Source organism: Panthera onca, chromosome F1, assembly GCF_046562875.1.
Source record: "Panthera onca isolate mPanOnc1 chromosome F1, mPanOnc1 haplotype 2, whole genome shotgun sequence".
NCBI lineage: Eukaryota > Metazoa > Chordata > Mammalia > Carnivora > Felidae > Panthera > Panthera onca.
The window spans coordinates 39,980,284-40,002,751 of NC_138355.1; the positions used below are offsets into that span (position 1 = coordinate 39,980,284).

The following is a 22,468-nucleotide window of genomic DNA, read 5'->3' on the forward strand; positions in this document are numbered from 1 at the left end:
ATTCTATTCTATTTTAATCTCTTGAAAATACCTAAGCTTATATCATCTTTCACCTGATTCCTTCATCTCTTCACAGATATAAAACCAGCTAATGTGTTCATTACAGCCACTGGAGTGGTCAAACTTGGAGATCTTGGGCTTGGTCGGTTTTTCAGCTCTAAAACCACAGCTGCACATTCTTTAGGTAAGACACACAGTGTAATTTCATTCAGTTATCGTGTGTGTGTGTGTGTGTGTGTGTGTGTGTGTGTGTGTGTGGTTAAAAACAACATAAGGGACATACTTTTTATATGCCAGCTCTTACGTTCTAAATAAAACTATTTTTAAAATCATCGGATCCTCAGTAGATCCCTACAGCTCTCTATCAGTATAATGTGCTCATTCACATGACAGTTGGGTACTTCTATTGATTTGACTCCAGGTAGACACTTGGTAAAAGAAAATGCTAATAAACAAACCTGGTTTTAACAATTGCCGTAGAGCATTTGTTTTATTCTCCATTTAACAATATTGAAATAATATGATTTAACCATATCTTGGAAGAGGACTTCACCTGACTGTAAAAATACCATAATTTGTAAATGTTTAGTTATTAAAATAACACACATAGTTGTGATTACTGCAGAGAGGAAACCTAAACATGGTCTATTACTAACAAGGAAAATATTCCCCTAAATAATGTAGTAAAAGATATCTGCTGTTTATTCATTCTAGAGTTAATAATATGGCAGTGTCCTTTATATCTAAAATAGAATGAATGTAGCTATTACAACATTGTAGTAGCAATGGAAAGACAGTTGTCTACTTTAGAAACAATAGAAATTACTAGGAAGAAATCATTTCTAAGAAATAATTCTTAAACCAAATAACCTAAAAAGAGTGACAGAGCTTCTCTTAAAACTCTTCAAGTTACATTTTGTCCTTGTTAATATAAGACTTAGATAACATAGTAACAACCAGACTAAAATAAGAATTAAGATAAAAATAAGATGACTTTAATTTAATTGTACCCCATCTTTGGTGTCATAATTTCAACGAAAACCATTAAATTTTTGTATAAAATTGTGTGTAAATATGAAATAAAAACTTTAAAATGGCCTGATGAAGAATAAGTGAGTTACACTAAGCACAGTATTGAAACAAGCATCTGAATTAGTTGACTAGAACTTTTAAAGTTTTTCTGGCTTTGTTAGCAAGATTCTGTGTGAACTTGAACTTATTATTTACATTTTTATGTCTAGACCAGTACCTGGCACATAAGTAGGCACCCAGTCACTATTTGCTGAATGACAAAATGTTGGATTCTAAGCTATAAAGAGTGGTAGAAAGATAATACTTTACCCTTTTCCCAGAGTTTTAGTTTTGTCAAGTACTTTAAGAAAATAAAGTTTCAACTGATATTAATACTGTTTTGTTCCCTTTCACTTTACTTTTATTTTTATAGAGGATTACAGGTTTTCCTGATAAGAAAATTTGATATGAAATTCTATAAGAAATGCATAAATCTGAGTAGGACTTTGATAAAGTTTTATTTGGAAGTTACAACTCTTACAATGCAAATAATAGATTTCTGTGAAGAAAACATCATTCCATGTCAATGTCCTTTCTCACTAGTAAAAATAACAAACATGTTTTCACTTTGTTACTCACCTGAATAACAAATGTCTTAAGAGCATTCTGTCATTTGTTTACTTAGAAATGCTACGTGCTCACACACACACACACACACACACACCTGTACGTACCCATGCTCGTGCACATGCATTTCTTTTTCAAATGCTGCTTTGCAGACTGTCACTCTGAGCATGCTGTAGTCACCTGACCCTTCGGAGCCAGTATATGAAACTCCAATCTTATCAGTTTTGGAGATGGTCTTTAGCTTGCCTGCCACTGCCTCATACAAAAGTTCTAAACAGGGTTTACAAAATGCATCTTCAAGCGTAGGCGATGTGCTAGTCCAGATTATGTGATATGGAGAGTAAATTCATTAAGAAAGTATTACCAGGTTTTATCTAAATCATTTTACTTAAGGTCGTGTAGTTTTATGTAAAAATGCAGGTATATATGTGTGTATGCGTAAAATACATGGGGATGCACATAATTACATAACATTCTAAGACACAGCCTGTAGTACAGCCAGTGAGGAAGTTAACAATGAGATCATTTCTTTGATGAATGAATTAGAAGAAAAAGAATTTCTTTCACAAGCATTTTTTCTCATATTGAGAAAAAAATACTTTTTTAAAAAATATTTTTTTAATGTTTATTTTTGTGAGAGAGAGAGAGAAAGAGAATGAGCAGGGGAGGGGCAGAGAGAGAGAGGGACAGAGGATCTCAAACAAGCTCTGTGCTGACAGCAGTGAGCCCGATGTGGGGCTCGAACCCACGAACTGCTAGATCATGACCTGAGCCCAAGTCACTTTACCACCCAGGCTCCCCTCTCACATTTTCTGTGGCAGATAAAGTTATATAGGTAGTCACATTTTGAATCAGTATTCAGTACTCTTTTTTTTTTTAATCAAAAGTATGTCAACATAGAATATTGGATAATATACATAGATAATTTCTTGGATCAGGCTTAAAAATTACAAGTACAAAATACCATGTTGCTGGATGTTCAAACCATATTCAAATCCTCAAAATTGAAAACAATTCTCAGAAACTTTCACTTTTTCTTCTACTCCCTCACTGCTCCCACCACATACATTGAATCAAATATCTCTTTTCTATTCCCTCTTCTTTAATCCATAGTGACTTCATGTTTAAACTAGGAAAATATTCTTCCTTATTTCTAATATTAAAAAACGAAAAACAACTCTGTGTATTCTCGGCAGAGTTATCTTCCTAAAAGAGATTATCTGATTTTGTCACTGTCCCCCAAATCCTTGATGGTTCCCAGTTGCCTAAAGAATATCATGCAAAGTCCTTAGCTTAGTAGTCAGGGTCCTTTAGTGTTTGGTGTCCTCTGTAACTTTCCATTCTTATCATTGACTACACATCCCTACCTCATTATATGCCAGCCTTGTTTTTCCTCTTGCTTTGTTCTGAATGTAAGAAATAGCATGGTGTTTTGGAAAGAATAGAGGACATCTGAACTGACATGTCCATTGTTCTGCAGGACCTTGATCAAACCTTCTATTAACTTTCTAAGGCTCAGTTTCCAAATTTATAAAACTGGAAATGTGGGTAATAACTATTCTATGCTGTGCCCTAATCTCTACCCAATCCCTAACCTAATAATGCAATGAACATAAAGGTGTTTTCATTCACTGTAATGTGCCATTAAGTTGCTTATATTAACACAGTGGTGGTGGTGATGAAGATGTAGAGAAAGAAGAGGGAGAGAGAAGGAATTCACGCACAGTTTATTATTCTGTTAAAATACCTGAATTGATTCATTTAAAAGACAGTTTTAGTACCTTCTTTATGCATGTTCTATTCTAGGGGCCAGGAACAAGCCTAAACAAGACAAAGTCATCTTCATAGATCATATCTTGTGGTGAGAGGGAATAGATAATCATTTTATGTCTTTGTTTTTTTGTTAGCCATGTGACAGGGCATGACTAGGAGGGGAATTATTTTAGAAGGGACATGGTCAGACAAAGCCTCAGCGAGGGCAGTGTTTGAATAGAGATCACAATGCAGAAGAACCAGCTACCTGGGACCTGGGGAAGAAGGTCTCAGGCTGACTGAAGAACAGTTTACGCAAAGGGACAAAGGCAGGATACGCTCTAAGCTCAATCTGGAGAAGTTTGCTGGCGGAGGGTGAAGGAAGGGTCTTGGCCAGATGTGAGAAGAGTTCACATCTCATTCCTGGTGCAGTGGCAAGCTTTTGGAATTTTGTAGTAGGAGAGTAACATGAGGGGCCCTGAAGACTGTAACCATGAACTTGTTTCGTTGTCTTCAGGATAATCTTGCCCAGTATTGTCTGCTGTTTTCAGGTTCTTCTTTGTCCTGGTGGTTGCCTTCCTTTGTCTCTGAGTGCCTCTTAGGATGTGCTGCCCAAAACTGAACAGAGATACCATGAGATACACATGAACTCATCAGCCCATAGAACAGGAAGTGTGTCACTGCCTATAATCTGTGATCTAGACAATTCTTTTGTTTTTGTCCCCTTCCTCCTTTTGTTTTGTACATGAATTTATGGGAAGTCAGATCTTCATTTAGTGCTTCTGTATTGATTTGGACAGAGGGTGTTGCTAGGGAGACTAATTGTAGGATTATATATATCCCTGTGAATCTTGACGGGTTTTTTTTTTTCATATTATCGACCTTATAAATGTTACAGGTGTTAGAAAATCTGTTATATATATATGTCTACATCTTAAAATTTAAATGAGGACAAATCTCTCTCCCTTGAATCAAGCTTCTTGACAGTCTAGATAAATGGCTTTAGAATTTCTTTACAATGACCCCAGCAACATTGTGACCCCATAGGAACATTACCATATATAATTGAAGCAAAAGTTTCATGTGACAGTGTTTTATATTACAACTATAATGCATTCTGATATTGTCCTATTTTATTTTATTGAAAATAATGCTAGCTGCAACCTACTAAGTTGGTTTTACAACTTATTACTTAGTAATGACCTGCAATTTGGAAAACACTGGTCTGTGTTTACAGTGCTTTCATGCTGTTCCATTTACTTAAAGACAGATTCAGATTTTTCTACCTACTCTTAGATATTCTCCTGAATTAGTCATTTACAGTGTTCGCTGTGTTTCTGGAGGTGGGTGATAACATGCATGGTATCTCTGTGCAATTTGCAAATCATTCCATTCCCTAAGATCCTTACACATATATGTGAGCTATAGATATGGATTATTCCCATTCCAGAATCAAAGAAATGGAAGCACAGAGAGATAAGTGGACTGTATAGCTAGAAGATAGTGAGTGGCCTACGGCTTCCTAACTGTGGGCTTACTCTCCCAACGGTTTATTTTTTTCACCGTATCGGTACCTGGTGGCATTTTCTCCGACTCTATTAGTGTTTTCTTATTTGTTGTTGTTTATTTCCATCTGCAATTGCCTTAGTCTCCTCTGTACATTGCATAGGAACCCACATATGAAAGCAGAGTTTGCTCTCTCTCCTGGATGTCACTGCTCTTGATGCTCCAAGATTCAGAAATAAACAGGAAATAGAGCTCTAGGATATTGAAGTCTGTGTTCATAACCATTCTGTCTACCAGCAACTTTGGCTCGTATTTCTAAGGAAGTGGCTCTTCTAAACTGAAAACTACAGTTGTGCCAAAATCTGTGAAATAGGAACATGGCAGTCAAGGTGTAGTTTTTCTCATGTCACAAAACACAGAATATACTTTTGGTACACTTACTTCTTAACTTACTCTAAAGCCTCTTTTCAGCAAATGTTCTGACTCAGAGGTAGCTTGCTAAGGGATCAAGTATCTTTACCTTTAAATATTGAAAAACATAGCAGAATACACAGAATAATTTTTATGTATTCCAAATATATGATTTTTAGTAAAATCATACCATACTACCCTTATTTCCTATAATAATGACCCAGAGGAATCCTCTCCTGTTATTAAATAGCAACAACAGTAACAACGAATATGTGTATAGCACTGATGATTTGCAAGCAGTTTTAAAGCACATTTTCTCCTCTTTTCCTCAATATTCTAGAAGTAGGTAGAATGGCTGTTATAAATTAAGAAATTGAGGTCCTCTAATACTGAACCTGACTTCTACTCCTATACCACCCTAGAATTCCTGATCCTTACTTTATATAATTTGTCTTTTCTCATTAGGACTTATTATTTTGTAATATGCTATGTAATTTTTTTATATAAATTTAAAAACATTAACGTTTTAACTTATTTTTGAGAGAGAAAGAGAAAGAGGCAGAGTGTGAGCAGGGAAGGGGGAGGGGCAGAGAAAGAGGGAGACACAGAATCCGAAGCAGGCTCCAGGCTCTGAGCTGTCAGCACAGAGACTGATGCAGGGCTCGAACCCACCAACTATGAGATCATGACCTGAGCCGAAGTCGGATGCTTAACCAACTGAGCCATCCAGGAGCCCCTATAAAATTTTTTAAATGTTTATTTATTTTGAGAGAGAGCAAGCAAGCAGGGGAGGTGCAGAGAGAGAGGGGGGGAGAGAGAATCCCAAGCAGGCTCCATGCTGCCAGTGCAGAGCCCAATGTGGGGCTCAAACTCAAGAACCTTGAGATCATGACCTAAGCTGAAACCATGAGTCAGATGCTTAACCAACTGAGCCACCCAGCCACCTGATCTAATGTGATATATAACTTATTTGTTATGCTTCGTCCTTTTTGTCTCTGTCCTACAGCTAAAATTTAATCTTTATTAAGAAAGCATTCTGTGTGTTTTTGGTTTCCTGATGTATTCCAAACACCTAGAATACGGCATTGCACATAATAGATATTAAATATTGATTAAATGATGAATGGGCTTAGAGACGGGCTGCACATCAAAGGATGAATTTAATTGAATGTATCAGTACATGTGGGTTAGATTATGTTGCAGTAAGGAGTAATACCAAAATCTCAGCTGGCTTGGCGCTAAAGCATATGATGTCTCATCACCCACTGTGGGCCTTGTGTGGCCCTCTCGGGCAGCTGCCCTCCTCCATGTAGTGACTTGTCATTTCAGGCAGCTTCAATCTCATGTTATCTTCCTATCAACATAGCTTTTTGTCAGCTTGTGAGGGTAAGGGAACATGGACAATCACGTACTGGCTCTTAATTAAATTCTTCTGCTTCATTGTAACACAAATTACAACCAATCTTGTTTTATTGCCCAAAACAAGTCTCGTGGCCTTACCTATCTCAAGGGAATCGGGTAGCATAATTCTCCCGTGTGGTCAGGAAGAGGAGAACCAGAAATAATACATAATAAATGTGAGCATTGTCCACGGCCATGAGATAAAGCAAAAATTACCTGGTTTATTTTGTCTGTGGTCTGTTTTGTAGCCTTTCTCTACTTGTTTGTGTGTGTGTGTGGTGTGTGTGATGTATTTGTTGCTACTGCAACTAAAGCATAATTGACTCTCAATGGGAATGGTGAATAGAGAAGTAGCCATATATAGGGAATTTTCGTCACTCTAAGAGCAGAGAGATTACTATAATGATTATGATTTTTTTTCAGAAAAATTATTTTTAAATTCGGAATAATTCATGAAGCTCACCGTAGGATTGACCCCTCATGACTTTTCTCTTGATCAGTTAATCTATAGTTATCCCTGATGGATGTGTTTGTGATAGAGACCTTATTTTGGTCAAATTAAAAAAATTATAATAAAAACTATTACTTGCCAAGCTTCAGATACCAACTTGGATTAAGTGCCATGTAGCACATGAACTAATTTCTTTTGTATTACTCTAATTCAACATTAAGGTAGTTGTGATTACCTAAATTACAGTCATATCAATTAGTGAACAAACCAGATTTCATTTAAATTACGAAAGACCATATTTTATTCTTTTAGTCTTCTTAAGGTAAATGTATTGGCTTTTCCTACTTCCCCTGCCTTCCCTAAAAAAACTTAGAAAACATACCTCATACCATCCCAAAATAACCCAGTGAGTTTTAAGGGGTCGAACAATTTTCAAACCATATACTTTGCTCCTTAGCCCCCCAGTACCTAGTGTAGTTCTTGGTGTGTAGTCGGTTCTCAGCACATTGAATGTTCCAGTCTCCCATGCAATGCATGGATCATTAACACATTTGTATTTGTTTTCTATTTCTGCCCTAACAAATTACCACAAATTTAGTGGTTTAAACTCTTTCTCCATCCTTACAGCCAACAATGGCAGGTAGAATTCCTCTCACACTTTGAATCTCTCCTGCCCCTTCCCTTGCATATCTTACTGATGATTTAGGATAATCGGTCTGTTTTAAAATCTATAGCCTTACGTTTGCAGAGTCGCTTTTGCTATGTAACATCTGATATACAGGTGTGACGCCAGAGGGCAAAGATTATGGGGGCCGGAATTCTGCTTACCACACGCTATTTTAGTAGACTTCATGGAGAATCTTTTGGATCTTCCTCTAAAGACTGACGGATAGGATGAAGCTGTTTAAAAGTCAGAGGTTTAATGGAAGTTTGCATTGTTGAAATTAAGCACTTTCTTTTTTGGCAGATATTTTGACATCAAAATTTCACATTTTCATTATAGACCGTTATGGGTGTTTTATTGCACTGTGATGTACTTTTACTTTTAGGGAAGAATGTACCATACTTGACATAATACAAATTTTGCAGACAAGTTCTCTCTGTCATTACTATTAGTGCATTGGCAATTTTGTTTTGTTTGTTTTTTAGCAAAATTTTATTTAATTCTCAAGGGACTTCTCTCCTTAATACCAGCCCTGCTTCTTGAGTGGCTTACTCCATCATAGACTAGAATATAGGAGATAAAAAGTAATTTTAACAAAACTTAGTTAGAAAGGCCAATCTGCTCCAAAGGTATGTATAAGTAAATAAGATTAGTTAGCTACCATTTAAGCAAATCTATTTGCTTCGGAGTTGCTTTTATTATTCACAGTGAAGTGTTTCCTGTCTGCTGCAAAGGAGAAAAATGAGAATAATTAGATTAATAATGTTGCAATATGGCACTTTTTTACTTGCTTTACTAATGACCCCCAGAAGAGAAAAGATGGAGAATTTTCTTTTTGCATGTACATGTGTGAATTTAGCTATTACATGTGTTTGTTGTATATCCTGAAAATGGCATAGATTAAAAAAAAAAAAAAAAGTAACTAGAACTCTCTGATACTGATCCTTGTGCTATATAATATTTGAAACCCATTGCGGAGGAATTTTGTTGTTGTTGTTGTTGTTAGGATTGTTTGAATTCCTCTTTACCTTCCACAAGGAGATAAATAGTTCTCAGATTTTGTGATGTTGCCAGAAGAGTAAATGCATGGCCATCCATCACTCAAGCCAGATATCAGAATTTTCACACTGGAGTCTCTTGAGTGCACAATTCATGTTCCCCACACTATTTCCAAGTGTGATATAGCTTCTGATTTCAGCTTGGAAAATTAGTGTTCTTGAATCAGGCATTAAAACAGTTTCATTGTTGGTGCCAAGTGCCACCTGTGGTCACATACTGGTTTTTCCCACACCTTTCCCTAGCACCTCTCTGTGGATTTTCTTTGGCTTATCCCCCTTCATAGTTTGACGTGGTTTGGGGCCATAAAGGCAGCATATGTTCAGTCAGTGCTATAGGCTACTTTCACGGATTTATTTTTAACATTCTGTCCTTTCTTGACTTAAATAATGGCTCTAAGAAGAAGCTACTATCTGATTTTAAACTGCATGTTTCACCTCTCAGTCACCGTAACAAGGATGTATTTGAAATAATCAGAGCAGCTGTTAGAGTAGTGGAATTTCCACATGTAGCCCATTGAACCCAGACCCTGATTCCTGGCTTCTCATATGTACATACTGACTTTTAGAAGGCTTCTCTACTCCTTTATTTGAAAATATACAGTTTTCTGTTGTTGTTTTGTTTTGTTTTTATTTTTTAAGTTATATTTCACAGTGGTCAGTTTTAATGGAATAACTGTTTATTTAAAAGCAAGTTTGAAATACCTGGTTTGAATTCCAAATCCACACCTTACCTATTTTGTGATCTTTGGCAAATTATGTGACCTCCCAATGCCTCCTCTCTAAAACGAGGTAACAGTAGTAATATCTCCTGAGACCACTTCATAATGATCCCCATGTCACCAGCGCATGAGCCCCATGAGGGCAGGATTTAGTCTGTTTAGTTCTATCTCCCCAGCACTTAGAACAGTGTGTGCCTTATAGTAGGGACCCACTAAACATTTGGTAAAAGTTCAGCCAGATAATTCACATAATGCATTTACACAGTCCCTAGAGCAGGGTAACAATAACAATAACGTTTTCAGGGCCCCGGGGTGGCTCAGTCTGTTGAGAGTATGACTTAGGCTCAGGTCATCATCTTGTGGTTCGTGAGTTTGAGCCCCGCCTCCAGCTCTACACTGACAGCTCAGAACCTGGAGCCTGCTTCTGATTCTGTGTCTCCCTCTTCCCTCCCCTGCTCACGCGCTCTCTCTCTCTCTCTCGCTCTCAAAAATAAAATGAACATTAAAAAATTAAAGAAAAAACAGTAACATTTTCTGAGTTTTTCTCCCTCAGCATTATTAAAGCTCTTAAATGTCATCAGTTGCACTTAAAAGATGACAAATTTTATTTTAGAATTTTCTTTTGCAGAAGAAATACTACTCTACCACCCAGCCATTCTGTATTAACCGTAGATAATACTTACAATTAAATACATTTGGCCTCTCTCTGTTAAGTCTGCCAACACAGTTTCTGGGCTGATTTAAGATTATGAAGGAAAGAATGAAAATTAATTCTTATTCCCTGAAGTTGTGTCTATCTGTGTGTTTTTTTGAAATCAAACTGAGATATAAGATGATTAGGGTCCTTTTAATGTTCCCAACAAGAAAGGTTCAAAGCTTTCATTTCTGCAGTTTGCTTTAATTCTAAGAGAACATTTCTAAACTGAATTTGTTTGTTTGTACTCTCTGACTTAAAACACTCCACTCCACTTTCCTATGTAATAGCTTAAAGAAAAAAAGGACTATATTACTTTTTTCCATTTTACTTCCCATCTGGATTTTTGTAGGTTTTTGTTTTGTTTTGTTTTGTTTTGTTATGAGTGCTGCAGAATTCAGAGCAAAATGGTCTCACAAATCATCTCTTCTTTCTCATCACTGCATCTTAGAGGTGAGGGAAGTGAATAAAAAGAGAAGTTAGTTCTAAGTGTTCCTAGCTAGTGAGGTAAGATGTGAAATACGTTTCCTGATCTTTGAATGGTTTTGCCCTTTGAATGGTTTTGTTTGTTTCAAACAAACAAAACGAAATGGAAAAGAAAAAAAAAAATAGCAACCCAATCTAACCTATAAACAGATGCCTCAGTAGTTCTATTTTTTCTCAATTCAAGTCTTTGCAGAAATTGTAGTACTAAATGTTGAAAAAATTCTGCATCTAACTTGTTCTGATAATATGGAAGTTATTAATTAATTTAGTCATGTATTCCATAATAAAATGTTAGCAGAATTTTTTGACTCTTAAGCATAATGTAGAACTTCTTTTGTTGAGGATAAATTTTAGAACGTATTTATTGTTAATAGAGTATACACAGTGTGAAGCTTTTCCCATCTTATTTGTATTTGAATGATTATCTTAGTATATTTCAAAGATCCAATAGCGTTTTTAGTTGTTAGCAATTTTCCCCTAATATCAGCCTTTCTCTGTTACTGTTTTTTCTTTTTTTTTATGACGTTATCATCCATTTCTTACTTTCACGTATGTCAGGAGGTCCAAATAAATATCTGCTATGGTAAGATATATTCCCATTTTATCTACAGCCATAAATTCTCAAAAGATTAGTAAAATTACACAACTTGCTGTCTCCATGCGCCTCAACACACAGTAATTTGCATGATCGTTTTTAGTATCTAATCATATCATTCTATAACTCTCCCTTTTCTTGTACAGTTGTTAAGTCACAACATTCTTGAGGCAGTAGTAATAATAGACACAGCTGTTGTGGATTTTGTAAAAGGCTTTTAGGAAATAATTATATATCCATTAAATTTGAAATGTGGAAGACCTATCACTGCATGAAAATGTATTTCATATTTTCCTGAGCACTTAAATGTTTTGACCTCTCTGCTAGGTAGAGAGGAAGGATGAATCTGTTTATGTGATGGGGTGCAACCTCTCTGCTCAGTGTCAGTCAGTAGAAGAGCCTTGTCCAGGATGGAGGTGCACTTTAGGGAGCATGTAAGAGGGAGCGAGTGGAAATTCCCTCTTCTGCCGTGTTCCGCAGTTAATTATGATTTTATCCAATTAATAATTGTAGTGCAGGATACACACTTTCTCCTCTTCCTACATAATGACTCTTTTGGAAATGTGTCAATCAAAAGGTGAGTAGCATCCTTAGATTTACATTTTAATATATTCAAGATCTGTATACCTGAAATATTAAAACGAAATACGCCTGTTTAGCCTAAAGAAGTTTGTTGTTTATAATATGAAGAGGAATCAGCATCTAAGTGTGCAGTGTCAATGTTAACCCAATACGTCACTTTTTGTAATGACCGCTAGCAGCTCACTCGAAAAGACCTTTCTTCCCATTAAACTGTTTTACATTATAAGTTTAGCTCAGTCGAATACCCTCATCATTCTTTTTCTCTGCTTCCTTCACTTGTGGGTCGTCCGTGAGTTCAGTTGTGTTGCAGTTAAGGTGTTGTGCTGGGGCTAATCTCTGTAAAACGCTAGCATTTGTTCTTTTTCCCTATCATCAATCTTTCACACTCCTATCAAACCCCTAATGTATCAGCAGGTTTCCCAGAGCTACTGGTTAAAATTACCTTTGCTTTTGGTAAACTCTGAACCTTCAAGCCTCAGTGTTTTCAGTTGCCCCCTGTGGATTCCGTGAAGCCTCTCTCTGCACATTCCTCACTGCCACTCACTTGCTTTATGTCCTGAAACCAGGAGCCTGTGCAGAGCCCTCTTATTATTCCAAGTGTACCCACCACCCGTCCTTAGGTCGAGGGAGGGTGTAAATACCTCCAATAATCAGTGTCGCTGATGCAAGCTACAAGTGAAGGTGGTTGAAGCTCCCAAAGCTGGAGAGCTCATGTTTATTTTACCCGATAACAATTCAGATTGTTTAATCCTTGCTGTTTCTGAAAGTTTCTTAGCTTTTCTGACCCTGACAGACATTGGCAAACTTCCTTGCCTCGAAATAAGTACTACAATTAAGTAGGTTATTTCTTAAGGTTTGTCTTAACTAATTTCATATTTGACTAGTTCATATTTTATTTAAATTTATTTTATCCTCCTATGGTCCTGTTCTTTTTTCATTTCTTCGCTTTCATAGAAACTACCCTTTTGTCCATTGTGACTAGGACCCTCCATTCTTAGTAAAAATGGATTCCAGTACAGATAGGATTCCTTGTGGATACGTAGTTCCTGACGTTTTCACCTTCAGTGCAGTATAGTTTCCACACACAACTATTTGTTTGCAACCTTATTCTTTTGGAAAACCGACTCCTGCCTTTGAGAATGACACTTTGTTGCTGTGGCTCTTCCAGTTGTCTCTGACTAAATACCCCTGCTCAGGACTGTGAGTTACAGTCTCATTAAGATTTACACTAACTGTCTGGGGAGTTCTTGAAAATTAATAGAAAAAGGGAAATGTCCTTCTCTCTGTGAGTAGCAGCATCTTTTTTGGTAGGTTTTCCTCAAGCGAGTAAAATTCTAAAATCTCGTTCTCAAACTTTGGGTCTCTATTTGGCAAAAAAAACCCCTTAGGCTAATGATTGTGAAGTAGCCATCTATATCTGAAATTGAAGATAGTCGCTTTGAACGTCACTTAACTGTTTTTACCTTTCAAAAAATAACTTACATGCCTTTGCTTACTTTTAAATGTTTAATAAATATTAATTTATTACATTATGATTTATAATGTTAGCATTTTGTAAAATGGCCATAAAAAGGGGAAACATGTATAAGTACATCAAAAGAAACAAAAATAAAAATTATCTACAGTATCTTGTCTTTAAAAAAGTCTCAGTAGTAATAACTCAGATATTTTTCTAGGGATGTCCGTGACCTTTCACATATGTTATTGTGTAACCTTTGATGCACAAAAGTCTGTTCTAATGTTTCAAAAGTGGTAGTAGGTAGGGTACTGAAGGGTAATGATTATATCATTCATAATTTTAAGAGCTACAACTGTGTTATAAGGAATGTTTATTAAAGTTAATGAGCATGATTTATTTATATACACTCTACTAAATTGTTATATATTAATGTTGATATTAAGTACATGATTATACCATCATGCTTGATTATTTGAGATATGCAAGCTGTATTTTTTTTTAAATAAAGAAATGAAGCCAATGTGAATCACTTGAGTAGATTTTCTTGTTAGAATTCCTTGGTTTTACTTTAGTTATGCTCCCGAGAACCTCCCTGAATTGATCCAAAGGAAATAAAGTTCAACTCACCACACCCTTTTTAATATAGGATAGATGTTGCTGTGCTGTATAAGGGTCAGGGAGTAGAGGAAGTTAAAAAGTTTTAAGTATTCGCAAAAACCATTTTCTGATTCTAAAGAATTATTTTGGTGATATTTTCTAATCTAGAATTTTGTGTCTAAAATTTCTTACCACAGCTGCATCTTCATTTTTAGACTCCTTGTTTTGTTTGGTTTGCTTTTTGCAGTGGGTACACCTTATTACATGTCTCCAGAGAGAATCCATGAAAATGGATACAACTTCAAATCTGACATCTGGTCTCTTGGCTGTCTACTCTATGAGGTAGGTAATGTTGATAAATTCCGTATATTGACGTATTTTAGTTACTATAATATATTTCCTCCATTCTTATACACTTATTTTATTTCTGAATGATGTTTAAGAATTAGCTTTTTGGTTACGAAAGGTTAATTCATTGACTTAGTAATTGTTTTTGTAACGGTAATTATACATTCTTGCACATTTATTTCCTCTAAATATTTTTAAATTGTTTCCTTCTGGTGAGAATTTTATTTTGAAAAATATTTGTAATGTTAATGTAATGTTTTTCTGCATATCTTATGTATGAAAATGTACACCTGAACATCTGTAAAATAACTTGCTTATCCATGCATAGCAGGGCAAGTATAATGGAATGGATTTAAAACATGAAAGTATGGTGAATATCTTTTTCAGTACTCTTTCACTCTTACGGAGAGGAATTCAGCTTTAAGGATAGTAGGTAAATAGATAATTTTTCTAGGTCATCACTTAATTTTGTTTCCATGAGTGAACAGTTGTATTGGTAAAGCTTAGTGAAATTCTCTCCTGTTCTACTGGTGATAATTTATGAAAGGAAAATGGAAATCATCTAGGTAGATCCTCTAGCAAATATTGCCATGCAGTGATTTGGATGGATAGAAAAAAAGCATACTATGAGCACATTTTACATCCACATTATAGAGTAATGGTATGAAAAAGCACTCAAGACTAGTGACTTCTGTAAATTTATGTTTTAATCGAATGGTATAATTTTCCTAGTGACACAGGCTTTAAGTCAGAGCTGTTAATTAAAGGTTAGTCTACATCTAAGTAACTATTTTAATAAAATAAAATGAAGGAAAATAATACATGGAATCACTTTCATGTTTTAACGTACGTAAAAGAAATCTAAAGTGTATAGACAGAAGCCACTGTATTTCTTACTCTATATTTTGTGTTCCTGTCCTCCTGATTTAAATGAAATATATGATGAGATCATGTATTTTAATTGCCCACCTATTACTTGGAAGTAAAGCAGCAGAAGGTTTATTTTTTTAATGTGTATCATGATCTTTAATTATATATTATGGTTTATACTTTCAAATTTCCTTAATTTAAGGAACCTGAGATTATTTATTTTTTTCTTCCAACTAAAGTGACTAATGACCACTTTAAAGAATGGATTTTTAAATATTCTTAGGTAACATTCCTAGGATAATTTTTATTATGAAAAATTATGAATCAGTGATATGACAAAATATGTTCTTATGTATGCACTAGAGATTAAAAGAGATTATGCTCACTAATTTGGTACAACGCTGAAAAGAATTGATTTTGATTATATTAAGTTTCTACAATGTTTAAATACCACTTTGTACATTTTTAAATATTTCATATTTGTTTAGGTAACGTTAGATTTCTTTATGTCATAATCTTATATTATCAAGGCAGCATTTTCCTTTTAAACATCTAAAGGTAAACAACAAATTGGTTTGCACTAACAAGATGAAATTTAGCAATGAAAGAGAAAAAGTTCAATTAAGGTAATGAAGGTTTTTTGAGAAGTTCGTCTGATTCTTTTAGGGTCACTAGACTCCTATCAGAACTGAAATAATTCTTCACATTCTGGATTTGCTTTGAGAGGCAGTGTCTCATTTTTATGTATTTTTAAAACGATCACCAAAACAGAAATTATTTCTTTGGACACTCCTACATCCATGAGTTTTATGTGTTGTGGACGATTTTGAGTTAAAAGTATTTATCATGGTAATGATAGTTCTCATCTCAGTAAATTTTCTCAGTTCCTCTGTGCAACTCATGTGGAAAGGACTAAAATTTTTCTAAAGATTTAATTTACCTTTATGTTCTGTCTCCTTCCAGTTATGTTTCCATATAATGTTAATAGAAATACCCAGCAATTAATCTTTCAAAAATTGGCCACAACCTCTCTCAGACATTTTATATTATATCCCACTAAGAATTTACTCTTAACAATGAAGGAGCAGGAAGCTTTTTTGAAAATGTATTTTAAACTCAGAAAATTAGACTTTCAAATATTCCTGAAACCTCAAAAAAAAAAAAAAAAAAACTAGCAGTACAGTTTTAATTGATATGCAACAAAGTAGACTTTACTAATTAAAATCAAGATGCTGTGCTTTTGCTACATGGACCTTTACATGGAAAAGTAGGTTTTACACATTTCCTTTATTGTTCAGTGCAGCAATTGCATCCTTCTAGGGTTGTAGGTTGGTGGCTTACAGTTCAAAAAAAAAGAGAGCTGCCACCAGCCCCGAAGACAGACAGTGGGCTTTCGTCCCTCCGACACCCCCAGAATACTAATCAGGAAAGTCAGACCCTGGAGGTCAGGGAGCAAGTCAATCATTCTAGCGATCGTCTCAGTGTGGAGGATCAAATTAGCCTGAAAAATTCAGCTGCTGGGAGGAGAGGGCGAGCAGCTGTCAGGGGCAGCATCGAGATGCACTAATGAACCAGATGAATAGTGCAAAAGCTTGAAAATAAAAACAGGACAGTTGACATTTTTCATCTGTCAAAGCAGGAGATGCATGAAAATATACTATTCCTGTTTTAACTCCTTAGGGGACATTCAGATTTTTTTTTTTTTAACTCTGCAGTATTGAGACAAAAGTGCTGTAATGAACTCCTAACAGAGGATAATGAATATATGTACATTTACGTAGGGTTTTTGCAAACGTGGAAAGACTATAGTTTATATATACGGTGTATTTTTTTCTAAGGTGGCATTTCTAATTCTCTATCATAAAGTGTCCTTGCATTTTAAACCAAACCAGAAAACGTGATCATTCTTGATAGCGCCTCTTCGAGAAATTTCCTCTCAGATGGAGGGTTTTATATGTTTAGGGCCATTCGTATTGTTTTTACTTTTTTCTCCTCATGTGGAACAACCTTTCCTGAGGTGGTTTCATATGGGTTTATGTAAGTTTTATATAAAATGCGTGCTGGGTAAAACTGTGTCAAGCTACTTTGCAGGTTTGATTTCCAGTGCCGTCCCCTCCTCGTTTAAGGCTGCGAAGGAGTTAAAGCTCTGTCTGGAGCACCAGAAGACAGATGAGAGCCATTTTCAGCTTGTCCTGTCCCCACTGACGCTCACTGAGTAGCACAGCATGGACTAGCGTGTTTCACACACACTCTGCCTGTCTGGGGAATGTACACATTGTCCTTCCAAAATCAAACTTATTAGCACATGTAGAAAAGGGTGACTGACTTTGGGGCAGCCTCGCACTCCGTGTTGTATTCTTGCTGCTGCGGTTCAAAGATTTAGAAGGTTTTGAACAGGATGCGAACATTTTAAATTGAATTTTTTAGTTTGTAACCCTGCTTACCACAGTACTTGCTTGCACTTTAAATGTCAACTTAGAACCTTGTCTGAAAATAAATTTAAATCCAATAATGTCTTTTTCAAAGTTGATCATTCTTTGAGTCTTTTTTTTTTTTTCTGGATAGAAATCTCATTTGGATGCCTTGAAGGAGCCGCTATGACTCAGAGAGGTTTTGAACATATTTAGTATTTTTGAGACATTATCGAAAGAAAAGAAGTTCTAGTTCATTGTAAACTACTTGAGAATCAGTTATAACATTCAGATTGGAAGGCATTGTTTTTCTTCTCAGAATAATCCTTCCCTACAGAAACTGTCATGCAGGATGAAATGCTGTACATTCTACTCCCCAAACCATTGCTTAGATTATAATTCATTTTCAATTTCAGTTTCATTTTTGTGTTATTTTGACCATTGCATGGTTGTTATATACCACTGAGGTCTGTTTAGTCATGAGATGGATTGGTTGTTTTTTATGGCATTATATTTACAAAGCGTTTTAAGTTTCTTTATGTTCTTTTTTCTTAATACTGGGGTATGTCATATGTGTATGTATGAGTGTGGTGTGTGTGTGTGTGTATAAGTACACACACACACACACCACACACACACATACACTAACCATTTCTCCCTTAAGGGATTTTAAATGTTGACAAAAATAACCAAAAATTGTAATAAGATTTATAGAACTTACTCGATAATTCTCAGAAAGGAATATTCATAAAATCTAAATGCCCCAAATAACTTTATTGAAAGTATTTGTAGCTGTTTCTACCCCTGTGTAATATACTCGATGAAATCTCATTTAAAAGTTACCATATAACTATATCAGTTTCATTGGGAGCATTTTACAGATGGCTGCGTTACAGAGTCCTTTCTATGGTGACAAAATGAATTTGTACTCGCTGTGTAAGAAGATAGAACAGTGTGACTACCCACCTCTTCCTTCAGATCACTATTCAGAGGAAGTAAGTCATTTGTCGGTCTATGTGTTTGTCTGTTGTTCATTTCGCTAACGTTCGCATTTTATTAAGAAAAAAAATTTTTTTTTTAATCCAGAAACACAAATGACAAGTATGGTGGCAGAAATTGCACTTTTCATTCTGTATTCCTTCTCTTGGAGACTTACTGTTTAAAGGGTTGACTCTGCAGTTCCTAAAGTGGAGTAGAACACAGCACAGCATGTGGTGTGAAATTGGTCAGTTCTTAGGTGTGATGAGAAGGGTAGCTGACTTTGCAGCATACTGAACACGGCAAAGGGCAGAATCTGTGCTCAAACCCCGGCTCTCGTTGACCAGCATGGCTGGTGCCTTCTTCATAAGGCAATTGGTCACTCTCACAGTCTCAGACCAACAGTTACAACTTTCCATTTTGGCAGAACTTCCTCTCATCCATGTTTTCCACAATTTGAAGCATACGTCTTTTAGCTTTACGTGTCTCTACCTTGTTCTTTCAGAGTTACCCTCCCTCCTTCGACCATATCTAACTTGTCATTGCCTCACTGTCGCCATCAAATCCCTGTGGGAAATGTTTTGAGGTTGTCATTAGTAGACATGTTAAAATGTATATTGGGTGGGATTGAAAATTTTAGGAAACTTTACTGTATTAAAATCTGAGTCTGAATCCTTGTCTTGCTTTGGTGGTTCATCGAAGTAAGTTGCTTTGGCTCTACCCAACATATAGTTTTTTTTTTTATTGAACAAAACCTCTCCTATTTTAGCCCAGTACATTTTGCCAGTATTTAAGGAGGAGATAGGCAGAACAGCAATATCTTGGGTAAACTAAATGTGTTCACATAACTCTTTTTGGAAAGCTTACTGGGGAACATACCCAGAGAAAACACTGTCTTGAGTTAGGACATCTCACCCTCTCATGAGCAACAGATTTTTTGCCCAAGGGAAATGGCAAGGAGCAAAGGAAAATATAAAACAATTATAACATTCACTTATTAGGTAGTCTTGTCACTCTATCTTGAAATGAATAGCAATCGGTTTTAGTTTTATAGAAGGAAAATTGAGTCAGTGTAACTTGAATAATAAATCTCTCTAAAGAATTTTTAGCATGTGGAAAGCATTTGAGGGCCTAGAATGCTGTAAGTACCTTTTTTCCCTGTGGTTTTGATACTAATAATCACTTGATGCCTGTTGTTGTTGTTGTTGTTGTTGTTTGTTTGTTTCATAGCCTTTGTATTGCGGTAATTAAAAATAAACTCTGATAAGGCAAGGATGATGATTTAGAAGTATTACCTTTATTTGATGTTAATGCTATTATGTTAGCCATTTTTAATTACTATTTTGGGTATGGAATATAAATATGGCATTTCACAAAACCAACTTCAGAATGATAGGCCTGGAAATACAGTAGGGTGTGAACAATAATGCAAAATGATGGCAAGAATGTCAGGGGCCGTTCTTTGTTGTGTCATTCATGCTGTCTTCTTTTTTCCATGAAGCGCATGAATATTTCACATATCTGCATCCTCATCCCCTATTCTTCTTGACTAATTTTCAGACTGTCTGAATTTGCATTTCACATGGTAGCTGATTAGGAGATGCGGAGTGCAGCAGTGAAGCCTCAGCAGGCGGTTACCATGGTGACCTTCAGCAGGATTTTAATGATGATACCACTAGTGGTTCGTTGAAGTCGGCCTGCCTGCAGGGCTACCTCACCGCAGCTAAGTGTGAAGTTGGATATGCGGATTCTCAGCCAAGGGGCAGATATCAAAGTCTGGCCCAGATAGAAGGTCTCAGAGTTGGGAAGGGAAAACAGATTCCACTTTTTAGCTCACCCTATATAGTCACCAGTTTCGAAAAGAGATATAAAGCGAAACATGTTGTATGGGGTACTTTCCAAAGAAGACAGTACAGTTTCTTATGTTGGTAAAATCTGTCGTGATGCTGTGGTGAAATAGAAGGCTATTAAACTAGGTAAACACGGAAACGAATTCTTACTAAAGAAATGAGGTACGAAAAATACAGACTAATAATGTTAATCGAATCTTTTCAGTTATGTGGAAAAGTTCTCAGAACAAGAGCTTTGAGATGCAGATGTGCTAATAAATATTTTCTCTCCTTAAGTAGGAACTCTGTTTGTAACATAATTACTCAGGATTTATGGTAGCAAAAAACCTGAGCAGCTTTGATGCTGTGATACTTTAGTGGGATCTCAAATATTTCCTTATATAGTAGGCTTTTTAGATCTCTTAAAAGTTCAAATTGCCATTTCATTTTTTAGCGTGAACAATGAGAAGTAAAGCATAAAGTTTCTTAAATGACCAACTCTTAATTAAAGGACCAGTTCGCTAAGTGTCCATTCTACAGCTAAATCGGTAGCAGGCTCTGTAACTGTCTGAAAAATAAAAAAAATTAAGGAAATTAATTTCCCACTAAATGCCTATTAGGAAGCTTATCAAATTGATTTTAGCTCCTGCTACATTATTAAGGCTGCAGCCCAAAGAGGTTTTGAAGGGAGAATTTCATGAAAATAGTAGCTGTGCCCACCACCAGCCTTGATCAATAGGAATAAGGAACTCTATAAGATTTGTTTCTAGGTGTAGTCATTCCAGCTAGAAGAACTCAGCATTTAAAAGCTTGGGGTGTTTTTTATTTCATATATTCAAGCATTACAAACCAAAAATGAGAAATAGCGTCCTTTGGAAAAATAAGCCCGGGTGCCAAATCTTTCCTTTTGAATGATACTGTTATCATTATGTACAAATGATTAGGACTATAGATTGAAATATGTCAGCTGTACATGAATGATATTGGGAGGTGTATATTTTATAGCTTAGTAAAACATTTTTGTTTATAGCAAACAGTAGCTTTTGGTGTTCAGTGCTCTTTCTTTTTCTAGTAATGGTCTCATTCGTGTATCACTGGGGAACTACTGTATTTAAAACCATAAAAATCTTGAGTTGAAAAGATAGATATTTTTCCTTAGATATCTCTTAGGTTTAATTAAACTTGGGATTGTTGGTGTTGTGCAATTAACATCCGTGAAGTTAAAATGTATTGAACATTTACTATATACAAGGAATTATGACTCAAAAGCGCCCTTGTAATCTGATCCTGGCTTATCTATCCAGACCTACTGATCACAGGATACTCTCTTCTTTCCCTAACTGTCCCAGTGCAGGTTATCCTCAATGGTCCATGAATTTCCACGATTTTATGGATGCCGTTTCCTCTTTCTGAAATCCCCCTTCCCCTGTTCTTTACCAGGCTAACTTACCTCTTTGAAGCAAAGCTTGGGCATCCTCTCCCGCACTAAGTTTTCCTGCTCCCCTTTCTTCTCTCCCCATACCCTCCTCCCTTGGCAATACACTGCATGGCAGTCCTTTCTTTGCACACAGCCCCCACCTCCCACCCCCAGACTGTCTAGCTCCTGCTCCTGAGTAGCAGTAACTGCTTTTTATCTGTATCTCTAGGGCTTGGCATATTAAAAAGGTTCAGCCATTGATTGATGGAATGAGGAAGTGAAAGAGTGAGATTAAAGGAATAAATGAAAAAATAAGTAAATGCACCAATTATTTGACAATTGGATGAATGAAAAAACTTCTCCAAAGAACTTTCTTTCCATCCAGTGAGGCAGACAATTACTCAAAAGACAGGCCAGAATCTATGATTATTTTATTTTATCGATATCACCCACCGTATGATTTTTTCATTCTTATCAACAAACAGCATCATTTCTGGAAATGCCCAGTATCCATTTATTGGAAAATAAGACAAACAGATTTTTTTTCCTTCCATTTCAGTATTTAATTTCTTTGAGAGTCACAGGAGTGGTCATCAAAAGTA

The 22,468-nt window shown here is 35.9% G+C and overlaps 1 protein-coding gene across 1 annotated transcript in view; it reads left to right on the forward strand.

Moving 5' to 3' along the window:
- NEK7 (NIMA related kinase 7) overlaps positions 1-22,468 on the forward strand; it is a 157,606-nt gene that overhangs the window by 118,135 nt on the left and 17,003 nt on the right. The window contains exons 7-9 of the mRNA XM_060644030.3: positions 77-184; positions 14,261-14,355; positions 18,524-18,637. Of these exons, the coding sequence (XP_060500013.1) occupies positions 77-184; positions 14,261-14,355; positions 18,524-18,637 (317 nt within the window). The remainder of the gene's footprint in view (positions 1-76; positions 185-14,260; positions 14,356-18,523; positions 18,638-22,468) is intronic.